Source organism: Anoplophora glabripennis, unplaced genomic scaffold (assembly GCF_000390285.2).
Source record: "Anoplophora glabripennis isolate ALB-LARVAE unplaced genomic scaffold, Agla_2.0 scaffold478, whole genome shotgun sequence".
NCBI classification, from domain to species: domain Eukaryota; kingdom Metazoa; phylum Arthropoda; class Insecta; order Coleoptera; family Cerambycidae; genus Anoplophora; species Anoplophora glabripennis.
Window position 1 is genome coordinate 94,886 of NW_019417336.1, and position 13,814 is coordinate 108,699.

Consider the following 13,814-nt stretch of genomic DNA (forward strand, 5'->3'; position numbering starts at 1 on the left):
CCCTCCCGCGCTAGCCTAAGGGCCACCTTAGCAAAGCGCATCCCAGGCTGCATAGCCGCACTACCCTACCCAACCATACCACACATAAACATGACACTACCCCCGGGGTTTACACAGACGAGCCGGCGAAGCAAGAAGAGCGCCAGAAGAAAGGGCCCTAGCCGGCGGGGCCCAGCCAGGACAAAAGGAGGTCCCACAAAGCGCCTACACCGGCCGCATTTGCGGTCGGGGTAGACGACGGATGGGGCCCACCTACGAAGGCTGTCCAGGCCTACACGAGATGAGGCAGGATAAAGAGGGATAATCCCCCTCGATCCCAAATCATAGAGGCCAATTTCTAGCCATGGAATAATGGCGCGCGTGAGTCAACTGCACCGATTCCACGTATTTCTATTCATTAGCGCACTTTACGACGTGTTCCAATACTAAATACTGATCTGTCAAAGGTAGAAGAGTGTCAGTGAACTGTTCCTTCCATTACGCCGCGTTTCTATTTAATCTATGATGCCGCGTGCTGAATGTAGAATAGAATAGAATGTAGTTCTGTTGTGTGACGCTGTTTTGCTACGCCATTTTAATATTTTTGGGCTGCTTTGTGGGATTATTTGGGTGAAATATACATATTTTTTACTATAATTTACTTATTTTGCCAAGTTTATTTAACTCTATAATATCAGGTAAGTGTTAGCAATTTGCTTATCTTTTTCATATATTTTTAAAGAAAGTTACTTGAAGGGTTGGGCATTAAAGATTTCTCCATATTTAGAATTAGTGGGATCCGCATTTAACAAAACAAAATTATAAATCTTTGTCCATTTTATATAAACCTTTTAATGCATTTCAAAAACAGGATGTCTCGCTATCGTGAATGGGATCTTTCTTGTAAAGTATACGTAGGAAATTTGGGTTCATCGGCCAGTAAACACGAAATTGAAAGCGCCTTTAGTAAATACGGGCCTTTAAGGAATGTGTGGGTTGCCAGAAATCCTCCAGGTTTTGCTTTTGTCGAGTTTGAGGACCCTCGAGATGCTGAAGATGCCGTACGAGGATTAGATGGAACGTAAGTCCTATATTGCTAATAAATATTTAGAAGATAGCAAATGAGCAGTTATACAGCAACCGTGTTAATATTTTATTACAGACGCTGCTGTGGCACAAGGGTAAGGGTAGAAATGTCCAATGGGAGGTCCAGAAGAGGAGGTGGTGGTAGGAGAGGACCATCACGCTATTCAAGGTCTGTATCTGATTAGTTGAAAATGTATATATGGTCTAAAAGTAGTTTTTTACAAATTTGATATTTAGTATCAACTCACAGTGAAGGCCTACTGTTTTTTCAATTTTAATTTAAAATACCTAACTGCAATAATGTAAAGAACAATTTCTTGGAAATTTTTGTTTGAAGGTTTTTCTTTTTTTTCATAGTTAATCAATTAGAAAATCAACTTTGAGTTATGAAACTCATTTTTATGAATATGAAATTTCTATTCAAGTAAAGTGAATAATGTAACTGATTTAGTTAAAAAAATCTTAATGAAATAAACTACATATCAAAATTAACGCACCACATAAATAGGGTCTCCAATTTCAAGTTAATGTTTCATAAAAAGCTGTTCTGAATTTGATGACCTTTTTCGAACCTATAAATTTAAGGGTGGTTCATGTTAGAATGAATGCAAATGTGTTTTTGTGAAATCAAAAAATTGCGTTCACACAAAAGTTTATTTATGTAAGAACGAATTATTACAAAAAGTTATGAATTTTTACCACATTTTATTCTTTGTTGCCATTCTGTATTATTCTGCATCATAAATTATTATCAAATTTATTGCACTGTCCTCCATTTTTGGGTTTCGTCACAAATTAACAAACGTTGAAATTATTTAAATTGTCAAAACTATATGCCCAAATTGCGAAAATATCAACGCATCTTCACAGAATTATAGATATTTTGTTTTGACTTATTAATATATTTGTTTTCAAAATATCCCATAGATGAAAGTTTAAAAATTTGAAATTAAACATTTTGTTAATCTTTTAATTGAAAATATAAAATACTGGATGTGCCGGTGTAATGAAGCGGCGGATTATAGAGATTCTACTGTATATAATTTTAAAAGTTTCAATTTTTAAATTTGATGTTTTTAAAACTCGTATTGTTTTATTTCGATAATGATTAATTGTTTTACCTATGGAACATGAAAAGTCAACATTAAGTGGTTAAAAAATAATTTAAATTAGATAATGTTAAAAGAAATCAGTTTGTTTTTTTTTATATGATTCCTAAAATCTAGCAAATTATTTAATAATTTCTAATAAATATTTAGCTAATTTCTTGTGAATACCAATAATTTGCTTTGTTAATTCATTTTGAATAATAATTCAAAATGAATTAACAGAGCTAACTATTGGTCTTAACGGGATATCAGGTTTTCAAATTTTTGTTGGCCTATAAAGATATGGAGGACTATAATGTTTATTTAATAAACTTTTCATTGCCTATGAATTCTTTCATATCGTCGTTGAGCATCAAAAACCTCCCATGTGGCGTTTAGACCAGTTTTTAGTTCATATCTTTTATCATTTAATAAAACTTTCTATTTACTAATTATAATCATTCTTGCTTAAAACCGTGTTTTTTTAAACCTCCTATGTGCAAAAGAATTAAATTCGTCTCCGAATAGCTTCTAGGTAAAATATATTCTTCATAGAAGAAATTTTGGCTTCACAACCTCTGTACTATTTCAGCTTGATATGTCCACATAGGAGATTTTAAACGAACGTTATAAACCACATACGATATTTTTTCATTGGTTACAAAATTCTCCTATGTGGGCACAGAATTTTATTCCGATGTGTTAATTTGGAACGATTAAAATCTGTGTATTAAAATCTCAATTTTTTTGATAATTTGATAATAATTTTTATTTATCAGGAGCTTTTTGTTATTATTTTAGTTCTTTCCTAGTTATTCAGTTTTAAATAAAAAACAATAGAAAAATGTTTTTCTCCCTCCTGTGAAAAAATGGTATTTTACACACAGGAGGTTTTTCACGATCAATGATGATATGTTTATAAATTTTATTTGCAATAAATTTTGGCGCAAGGGTTTAAAATTTTCCTTTTTATTAGTTGAATTAAGGTGGCTAAACCTTTTTCAGATATATTAAGGCATGTTTACAAGTGTCTTCATTATTAACTGTTACTTGTTATTTACAATACAATTTAGTCTTTAATTTAGCCTTACCGGGTGTTTCAAATTTAGGGGAGAAAAACTAATTCTCTTGCACCCTGTATAAGCTGAAAATTGAAATTCAGCAATTAGTGAAGAATAAACCGATAATTAAAAAAAAAGAGATCACCAAAATCAGATTTAACCATTTGCTAGATAATAAATTTTGAAATGGAAACATATTTGTAGTAGTGCATTAATTTTGGTTGGTATATACAACTTTTTGCTTCCCGTTTCTCTGTTATTGGTCGACTTGTGAGTTGAAACAATGTTGATTAAATTACAGCAGCAGTATAACGTGGTTTGGCGCTCATATTACAGGCCATCAGCGCCACTGCTGTTGTATTCTCCCTCTTGAGACTGAGACCCACACATCCCTCCCTGGCCTACACATCTCTTCATCTTACATCGAATTACACCCAACAGACCATCCACCAATGGTGGTGTGTGAAAAACATCTGCCTTCAGCTTTCAACCCGCTAATGAAAAAATGACAACTCGCGAAATCGCCTCACCACTAGCCAGCAGGCAATAGCAAAATTGTCAAAATAAAACCGACACAGCGTTAGTGGCTGTTCCACTGTCCCCCAGCGTGAGGGTTTATCTCCACAGCTATCATCTTAACGATTGACATCTTACTACGACAATCAGCTCCACAACGCCTTCCGTCACATCTTAATTTCTTCTAAAACAACCAGAGACTGGTGGGATATTTAAAATTTAAATAGATTTGTTCTATCGGAAAATATCTTAGGTTTACATTTGGTTTGTTCAAGTGAAATGTGTGTAAAGATCCTCTCAAATAGATGCATGCTGTAAGTGTTGCGCATGATGCACAGTTTTATTTGTTGAAACATTTCTATGATCAGGTAAAGATCTGCTTAAAATCGTAGAGTTAGCTGTTATAAATGATTGAGTTGACATTCTCTGATAGTAGTTTTGAAAATTATTTTTCTACAAACGTCTTGTAATTGCATTTTAATTTTACATTGATTTTTTTTTTATCGGATGTATCTAAAAGTGACATACTTTATAAAATAAATCTATATGTACAGTCTAATCGCCTGATCAGTTAATCAAGTTTTTAACCGAGACTCAAGACTAAAATTCTTTAATAGTCTTCAAAATTAAATATGTAATTTAAAAAAATCACATATGTGTTGCATAATGGAGATCCAGAAGCTAGTAGTCACACAATTATCTGTTAATAAAAAGGATTCAGAGGAATTCGAGGCTATTTCTTAAAAATAAGTGTTAGATGTTTGTAGAAAAAGTCTTGTTCACATCACGTTGGGAAATAAGTATTTGGTGGTGTTTTACAGGAAGCGTGCCTAAAACATTCCCATTTCGCAACTTGTTGTGATAATAGCTATTTATTAATATTTTCAGGCCAAACTTAAAAACTTGTAAAGGTAGGCAAGTGATAATTTGGTGTTCATTTTTTTAGTAGGCACTATTTTTCTCTTACACACAAGTTACTTAAACAAATCACATAATATTGACAATAATAAGTGGTGAATTTGCAATAAGTATTTTTGTTATTAAACTCAGAATTTAAAATGGTTTACGTTGTACTTGATCCAGGTAAATTAATGGTAGTGTGTATATTTTATAGGTCCAGATCGCCGAGGCGCTCCCGCTCACCTCGTTCCCGTTCGAGGAGCCGTGATTCCCGTGGCCGGTCCGATTCAAGAGATAGACGTTAAAGGTTATCTCGCCGTGTGGAAATTTCCTTGACGTATTTTTAATTTTCTGATATACTTTTATATCTGCGTATTGTATATGTAATTTTTTTTATTAGGACACTTTATTTTTAATGGAATTTACTTATAGATTTGATAATGTACCGTAGTAAGACAAATAAATATCTAAACCTGTACTTTTATTTTTTTATCAGCTTAAAAGAATTGCATATACAGGGTGTTTTCTATGTCTATGTAACTTCAGAGTTGTCTCTCGGGTCATTTGTCTATAAAGTCGGAAGCCACCGATTTTCAAAAAAAAAATTTATATTTAAAATAAGCAATTCAATTTTGGTAAAATTAAAACAAGATCTAGATTACATTAAAAGACAAGATTCTCTTTTATCGGCTGTAATTTTTCTATTCAACAAATCAGCGTTCGCATTATCTCGGGCGTAGACGTAACTGTTTGTCATTGTTCATTGTGAACGAATCATTAATATTTTTGACGTCAAGATTTAGGGACTTAGTTGAAAGTACCAGCCAAGCAATGTTGGGTTGAACTCGGAGGTCACATGGCTTGTAAATATGAAGCCTCTGTATATGGCCGATAATTAATTTCAATATTTGTAATATGAACCTAAGTGGCTATTACCCAAAAGATTGATAACTGCTGACTGCAAAGGCCATTATAAAGATGCAGATGTACAATATGGTCCACCCTACAACATGACGATACAGTTGGCACGGTTAAAATTTAAATTTCTCTAAAAAAATACTCTATACAGGGTGTCCCAGAATAACGTGTACAATGAAAGACCACAGATTCGTGGACTCATAATAAACAGATTTAGGCTAATTCACCTATATCTGAAATCGCTTCGTTTGGCCGCTAGATGGCCTCAAAGTTCGTGAAAATTTTTTGAATTTTGTAAATAACTCGAATATGCATTAATTGATTTTGATTATTTTTGGGTGTGTGGAATGAGCGGTTTGGGTACAAAAAATATTTTTTAAATGTCTACATTATCATGCCACCCATATTACAATACTTAACAAAGTGCTAATAGTCACTGATTTTGTAGGTTGTCTGTAATTTCAGTTCGATCTTTAAGTCATTGTACCTGCCAAATCTTAATGGGTGTTTACTACGAAAAGTTATACCACATGTTACTTCGATATAGGTTTTAAAAAACACTGTATAACACCAAAATATGTAGATTGAAAGCAAAAGTCCACACCCTAAAATTAATCAAAATCGAATAATGCGTATTTGAGTTATCTACAAAATTCAAAAAATTTTCACAATCTTTGAGGCTATCTAGCGGCTAAACGAAGCGATTTTGGACATAGGTGAATTAGCCCATACGTGCCTATTTTGAGTACACGAATCTGTGGTCTTCCGTTGTACACGTTATTCTGGGACACCCTGTATAGGGTTAAGTGAGGGAATATTAATCTCAAATTATTTTTTATTTAAATTAGATGGTTAGTCAAAATAATTGATTTGTTAAACTCTTGTATATAACACTGCTGGACTTGACTCTGCTGTATGTGCTAATTCTAATTTAAATCAATTAACTGAAACTAACAGAATAACGGAGCCAAATTGCAATGAAATATGATTTTGTAAACCAATATTTGCTTTTGTATGACTGCAAGACATTATTTAAAGTCACCATATTTTTTTTATGTCAATGTGGAAGGTCTGTACAAATTTTCCAGTATTTAAAAAAATATATATTTTTTGCATGATTTATATTATAGTCTGTTTAGAAATGAAAGAGAGTAATAAAAGCTTATTATGTATGCAAATCGTAAATAAATGTAGTACTGGTGCTTATATTCAATATTTTTATATTATGTATTTTCCGTATAGATGTGTACTTTTAAAAAAATTTTGTGTGATCGGACTGTACTAAATTGTAGCAGGTAGCTAAAATTTAATCCCCGACAATCCGCCTTTGTCTATGCCGCTTCAATTTCTCAGTCCATTTCTCTTATAAGTAAACAATTTAAAAACAGCATTTCAAAACATGAGACTACTTTAAGCATCATAACCGGGTTAAGAGGGTTTTTAGTAATTCAAATAAAATTATTCAATATTATTATCAAAATATTTATTTAAATTTAATGAATAGACTTTTATTCCACACAAAAATATATGTATTTTGAAAATTCAAATTATGGTGAGTAAATGTAGTGTTGTATAAATGTACAATAAAGAAAATAAAAAAGTAGGTATATTAAAATTCATCCTCTGAATATTCTGATGAATTATCTTCGTCTCCTAGATTGATAACGATAGGTTCCACAGTAACGTCAATTAAATTATCGAGTTCCCACATTTTCTCCTCTTCTTTTTGTACATGATGTATACATCTTTGCCAGTTATCTGCAGTTACTCGTTCCAAGGAATTTTTTAACAAAATTTTCACGTCACTTAATTTAAACGTCGTATTATTTCGCGCTACATCTCCTTTTACCTGCGCCCAGACTAATTCGATTGGGTTAAGTTCACAGTGATAAGGTGGTAACCGTAGTACCGTTATTTGGCGATTTGTTGCCATTTCATCGATAACATATTTTTTCTGATCTTTATTAAGATTGACAAGTGTCAAAAGTTCCTTTTTCACCATATTTGTTTCAAAAGAAATGTTTTTTCCGGATAACCATTGAATTATATCGGCTTTCCTCCAAGCAGTCGTAGGCGTCCGCTCGGTCTGCCGTGAATGGTAACTGGCATTATCCATGACAATTACAGACCCCGGAGGAATAAGATCCAACATCTGTGTAAAATACTCTTCGAAAACATCTGCGTTCATGTCTTCGTGATAGTCACCTGTATTTTTAGATTCAAATAAAAGTAAACCGCCATCTACAAAACCACTGGCACTACCTATATGTGTCACTATTAATCTTCGCCCTTTACCTGAAGGTGCCTTGAACCCTGTTGAAAGTCCATCCAAAAATGCTTGTCGAAAACTTTTTACATTTTTATCTTGCCATACTTTTGTTACAGTATATCCCTCGTTGACCCAAGTTTCGTCTAGATAATAAATATTCCTCCCTTCGTCACGGAATTTTCTAATTGATCTTAAGTAGGATCTTCGCCAACAAATAATTTCATCTTTATCGATAAGAACTGACTTCCTGTTCTGCTTTTCCCAGCAAAAATTCAACTCTCGTAAGACGGCCCATAATTTGCTTCTACTGATTTTTGGCAAATCGTTGTCCTCTGAAAGTTCACTTAAAATTTTGTTTAGCGTTGGTATTTCTTTTTTAAAATAAAATGAGTGTACTTTTCTGCGAATGACATTTTTGAAGAAATCATCTATAACGACTTTTGACCTCCCTGTAGATGATTTTGGGGGATTTACAGTATCTTGTTCATTTTTTGTTTCCTTTAAAAGTCTGTAGATAGTCGATTTTCCAATCCCTGTCATTTTTGTTAGCATTAGTGTTACCCGATAATTACCTGAAACGAAATATTACCACGCCCATGGCCGGTTCTTATCTCGGGGTTTTATTACTCTCTTTCATTTCCAAACAGACTATAACTATTGGTATGTGGATAGGCATAATTATGTTATTAACTGTAAGTGAAAAAAATGTATGTTTTAAAATAATAATTTTTGCCATTTTATAAAATGTACCTACAAAATAAAAAAATAACCATTCCACTCCGATAGATTTGAAAAAATTTTTTAAATCATTGTTTTTAGTAAAAAGTATTTGTTACTATTTTTTTAAAGCACTATTTTTAATTTGTGAATCTCAGTGCCAATGACCTCTGACATTAACCTAGTTTAGGTGATCTACATATCAATTTAAAGATGTGACAAGACAACAGCAGCTAGGTGAATAATAAACAAACGACCAACATTTATTTGGTGAAATAAGAATGGCCGAATGTGTCAGTCAATACTTAATTTTTTTTAGTTTGCAGTCTACCAGTTTGCAAGAAATAGAATAAGTGTATAACTGAGAACATACTTATATGTGCTTCTAATGGTCAGTCTCCATACAAATATGAAGCCCATTCAAAGTTAGGGTGACCATACGTCCCGCATTGCGCTGGACAGTCCTTCATTTAGAAGTACCGTCCAGCATTATATCCAGCATTTAATAAGAGTTGAGATCTCTATCCTCTATCCACTACTCACCATAAAAAAATATCTAAGAAGTAGACCTCGATCTGGACGGTGCCTTTTTTTGATTAATTCCGACCTTTGCCTCTGAATGGCGCAGAGATGCTACTTCTGCATTTTGATGTAAGAGATAAAAAAATACATAGAATTGAAAAATATTTGTAATAAAATATGTAGGTACTTTTTATTTTTAGTTTTTATGTTATTATATTATTTTTTATATTTATTTAAATAACAATACTTTAATAATTAAAAGTTGACTTATTATTTAAATGTATTTGTATTTAATGACTATCTAGCTCTTGCCGTCTAGCATTGACTTCAAGAAAATCTGGTCACCCTATTCAAAGTAACACCCTGTGTATTAAGGCTTAACTTTAACTCAAATTGATTTTTTTTTAATGATCGTAATAAAATGTTTTATAGATTAAAATAAATATAATCAGATTGGCTGAAGTCCTCCAACACGTCTAATTCTAAAATAACTAATAAAATGAACATTACAAGGAAACATTAAATTTTTACATATAAAAAAAAACATTGTATGTATTCAATCAGACACTAATTAAATCTCGCTTTAAAATATTTAGGTTAAATTATTTTTAAATTTCTTAGTGACTACCGATTTCACACATAGCCGTATAGCGGTGGATATGACAGACTTGAAAAACATGCTGGTATCTCACATCTTTATTATTTATACAATTTCTCTTTCAACAGTTATTTTCTAGTTAACATTCGATCTCATTATTTTACATGCTATTAAACTGCAAAGAAATTATTATGTAGGTGGCCATCGTTGACAACAACGACATCACGATTGACTGGCTTATTTTGTAAAATCCAGCACTCAAGAATTCTGGTGCCAACCTGCTCGTAAATTGTGCCAGAAATTGTAGTTCTTTCCTCATAGAAGACTCTGGCATCCCTTGCTGCAAAAGAACACATTCCTCGCTGACGGCTCTACCACTTTTCTCCGCTCTATCACAACATATTATGATACCGACTGTAAAAGCCTTAAAGAAATATAATTCAGTTTGAAGTATATCGAATTTCGTAAAAAGCACTTACCAAATATATAGAAGAGTATGCTACATTTATAATTATTAAATCCTGTGAAATTTGGTCCTGTTTGAAAATATCTTGAGATAATATGTTTACCATAAAAGTGATAGAGCTTAGGATTACTAGGATAGTACTTTTTATTATGAAACATATATGCCAACCCAAAATATTATTGAAAATTTTTATCAAACCATGAATCATTGCGTATAGTTTACTGATTTCTTGTAATTGGCGTATAGTAAAATAAGCTTCGGTTTGAGAAACGTCCCACAAAATGTGTTTTTTCTTGCCCACCTTATATAAGTGTTGATTTAAAAAATCAAATCTAACTTTTAACATTTTTGTTATTTGACAAATTAGAATTGTAGCAAATAACTGATAATACATCACTATTCTGAAATTCATATAAGAATACATAATCCTGATTTCTCCAATATGGCACCAGTCGAGTATTTCCCAAATATGTACACAAAAAATTACTACGAAACATACTGATGTTATTGTACCATAAATAAAAGGATTTCGTTTTTCCTCGAAGTTCAACTTCTTCAAATTTTTATCTAACGTCTTAAGATTGTTCCAAAAGGTTTTCCAGTGCTGAAAACGCTTCGTGGGCCACAACAAACAAACTGATAAAAAAAGTATTTCAGAAAGTATTTGTAGTACGTCATTTAAGATTTGCATGGGTGGAAATAAATATATATAGTAACTTATTCTCTTGGTTAAACAATTTAGTGTAAAAACAAAGTATGTGCAAAATATAACGAATGGATACCATTTAGAACAGACACGTTTTAATCTTGGCGCTGTCACTTCGGATATTAAGGGGAATCCAAAATATGTAGCAATTTTATATTGCCGCAAAATTATGTCCACGTCACTTAACTTCATTTTAACGTTTGAAAACATTGGAGCTTTTATGTATTATTTCATTATAATACAAACAGGAGCTTCATCGATGTTTATTTAATGTTAATTTCTGATCAACTACTTTACATATTAGCACTGTAAGTAAATGAAAAGCAAACCATTCCTTCTAAGAGAATTATTTTATTGATTTGTCTTAAGTAATTATGTTTTACTTTAGTTATCTTTGTATTTATTTACGAATAACTGAAAATTCTAGATATACAAGGTGTTCCTAAATAATTGTCGCAACGGAAAACTGTAAATTCCTCTTGAAAAAAGAAACATTCGTTTCCTCTTCAATTTTTCTCTCCGGGCTTTCGTTTTCGAGATACACGGTGTCAAAACTAATTTTTTTAAAATTTTTTGCCAGTTTCTTGGGAACCGTTTGAACTACAGAACTTAGTTTTTGTACACGCATTACCACTATTAATAGCTACTTTTTCCCACCCTTCTCTAATTCATTGAACGTGACAGTGGTGGAGATTTTAAGGTATCGTAAGGGTTTTCCCCCCTAACTTTTACGCCACTGGAAAAATTAACATTTGACAGCAAATTTTGAAACGCCAATGAATTTTACACAAAAAGTCAACTGTTTTCAAGAAAAATGACTTTATGAACAAAAACAAACATTTTGCTAACGTTTCGAAAAACTTTTGTAATTCAAAAAATAAGTTAGTAATAATTAACAATTTTAATGAAATTTAGCAACAATTGCAACAAGTAGCTATTAATAATGGTAACGTGTGTACAAAAGCTCAGTCCTGTAGTTCAAACGGTTCCTAAGATATTATGGCAAAAATCTGAAAAAAAGTTTTGACACCGTGTATCTCGAAAACGAAAGCCCGGAGAGAAAAATGGAAGAGGAAAATAATGTTTCTCTTTTCAAGAGTAATTTAAAGTTTTCCGTTGCGACACTTATTTAGGAACACCCTGTATATAAGTATCAGAATTAATTATTCTATATCTATTATTATGCCAATAGGTAACATTCTACAATAGGAATGCAGTATTTTTTAAAACTATTAAAGTAAAAAGAAAACGCGAAGATAATTTTTTGCAACATCTTTAATTTTTATGATACATAAAAGATACTTCCAATAAATAAACAACTTCGTAATACTGAATACCAGTTTAACAAAAATCAGCTATTTCTCAAATTGAATTAAGGGAAAATAATTTTTTACATACATAATATTCTACTATTCCTTTATATTTTTTTACCTTTTTATCTAGTAAAAACAGGCAAAGATGATAATTTTCTTGCGATTTCAAAGTGATAATAAAAACTATTGACTTGCTTTTCGAAGTTTTACACCAATTTTTTTCTTAACAGAACTCGCTGTATACTTGCCATTTTTAGATTTTTTTCTTTTTTATAATTACAATGATCATGTTGCATATTTGCTTTAACAGTGTGCACACCATTTTGGTTTATTTACTTGCTTGTAGTCAAAACTGCCTTGCCTTGCCTTGCGTGGGTATGTTTTCTGTTAAAAGACCCTGCACAAACCTTATGGGAAATGGATCCTGGATAAATTGGCTGATTTTTTTATATGTTAGGTATCTCAGCGTCCTGAACAAATGTCTCTATGGGCGCAAAGCCCAAAACTCCACAGGTTCCAAGATAAACCCACCTAGCCCCTAGAAACCTACCAAACCACGAGCAAGCTAACCCACGTTACCCTGATGGGAACAGCGAGTTTAATCGCTTATTTCTCTTGACATAATTAAATTCCACATCACAAGCGAGCTAACCCGCCTACTCCCTAACCTACATAGCCCTTAGAAACCACCCCTACCAAACCACAAGCAGTGGCTTGTGGAGCGGAATTTAATTATTTCAAGAAAAATAAGAAACTAAACTCGTTGTTCCCAGGGTTACGTGGGTTAGCCTGCTTGTGGTTTTGTAGGGGTGGCTTCTAGGAGTTAGGTGGGATAGGTAGTAGGCAGATTAGCATGCTTGTGGTGTGGAATTTAATAATTTCAAGAAATATAAGCGACTAAACTCACTGTTCCCAGGGTTACGTGGGTTAGCCTTCTTGTGGTTTGGTAGGTTTCTAGTGGTTGGGTGGGTTTATTTCGGAACCCGTGGAGTTTTGTTCAGGACGCCGAGTTACGTAACATAATAAATTCAGCCAATGTAACCGGGAGCCATTTCACATAAGGTTTGTGCGGGGTCCTTTACTATATAAATCTTTAATTCTCTATTAAGAAAAAATATCATAATACAAAATGCATGAATTTCATAGCGGAAAAGCATAAATATGCACCAGTTCGATGACAAACTTGACATTATCCATTGTGAAAGGTGTGATAATAAACCAAAATATTGCATAGACTGTCAAAGCAAATATGTGACACTGTAATCAGGAAAAGGAGAGGATTCCAAAAAGCGGCAAATATACAGGGTGATTCACAATTTATCCAAAAAAATTTGGGAATAGATGCGTCATGAAAAATGGAGTCAATATCGTAAAAAAAATTTTGTAAAACCCTTATAGTTTCCGAGAAAAAAATTATTGAAGTTGTAGAATTTTCAACCTTTACATCGCTGGGCTTACTGTAATCTCTAGCGTCATTCACGTTGTGCACTGTGCGCAATGCGTTCTCTTTCCACGTGGCCCCAGGTGATTTCGAATACTGAAATCCGATTTTGCGATAGTGTTTACATTAGTTTCTCAAATGTCAAGAACAGCTTACATGTATGGCAACTCGAGTGAATGGATATCATTTTAAAAGCAAGACAGCATTTGTATTAGTTCGTAAAAACTGGGTAAG

At 32.7% G+C, this 13,814-nt stretch overlaps 1 protein-coding gene across 2 annotated transcripts; it reads left to right on the plus strand.

Moving 5' to 3' along the window:
• The first annotated feature begins 530 nt into the window (after positions 1–530).
• LOC108913158 (RNA-binding protein 1) lies at positions 531–5,108 on the plus strand. 2 transcript variants are annotated; one of them, XR_001964609.2, is made up of 5 exons: positions 531–677; positions 851–1,060; positions 1,142–1,234; positions 3,551–3,933; positions 4,845–4,937. XR_001964609.2 is itself a non-coding variant. In XM_018718646.1 (4 exons), the coding sequence occupies exons 2-4, from the start codon at positions 852–854 to the stop codon at positions 4,933–4,935; spliced, it is 393 nt and encodes a 130-aa protein (XP_018574162.1). In that variant the 5' UTR covers positions 532–677; position 851; the 3' UTR covers positions 4,936–5,108. The 2 variants fall into 2 exon arrangements, 1 of the variants encoding a protein (XP_018574162.1); XM_018718646.1 differs by lacking the exon at positions 3,551–3,933 and having other exon boundaries at positions 532–677; positions 4,845–5,108.
• Positions 5,109–13,814: the final 8,706 nt, after the last annotated feature.

Coding starts and splice junctions, on each gene's coding strand:
- LOC108913158 (XM_018718646.1), top strand. CDS start 852: ATGTCTCGCTATCGTGAATGGGATCTTTCTTGTAAAGTATACGTAGGA. Junction 1,061..1,141: donor GTACGAGGATTAGATGGAAC/GTAAGTCCTATA, acceptor ATTTTATTACAG/ACGCTGCTGTGGCACAAGGG. Junction 1,235..4,844: donor GGACCATCACGCTATTCAAG/GTCTGTATCTGA, acceptor TATATTTTATAG/GTCCAGATCGCCGAGGCGCT.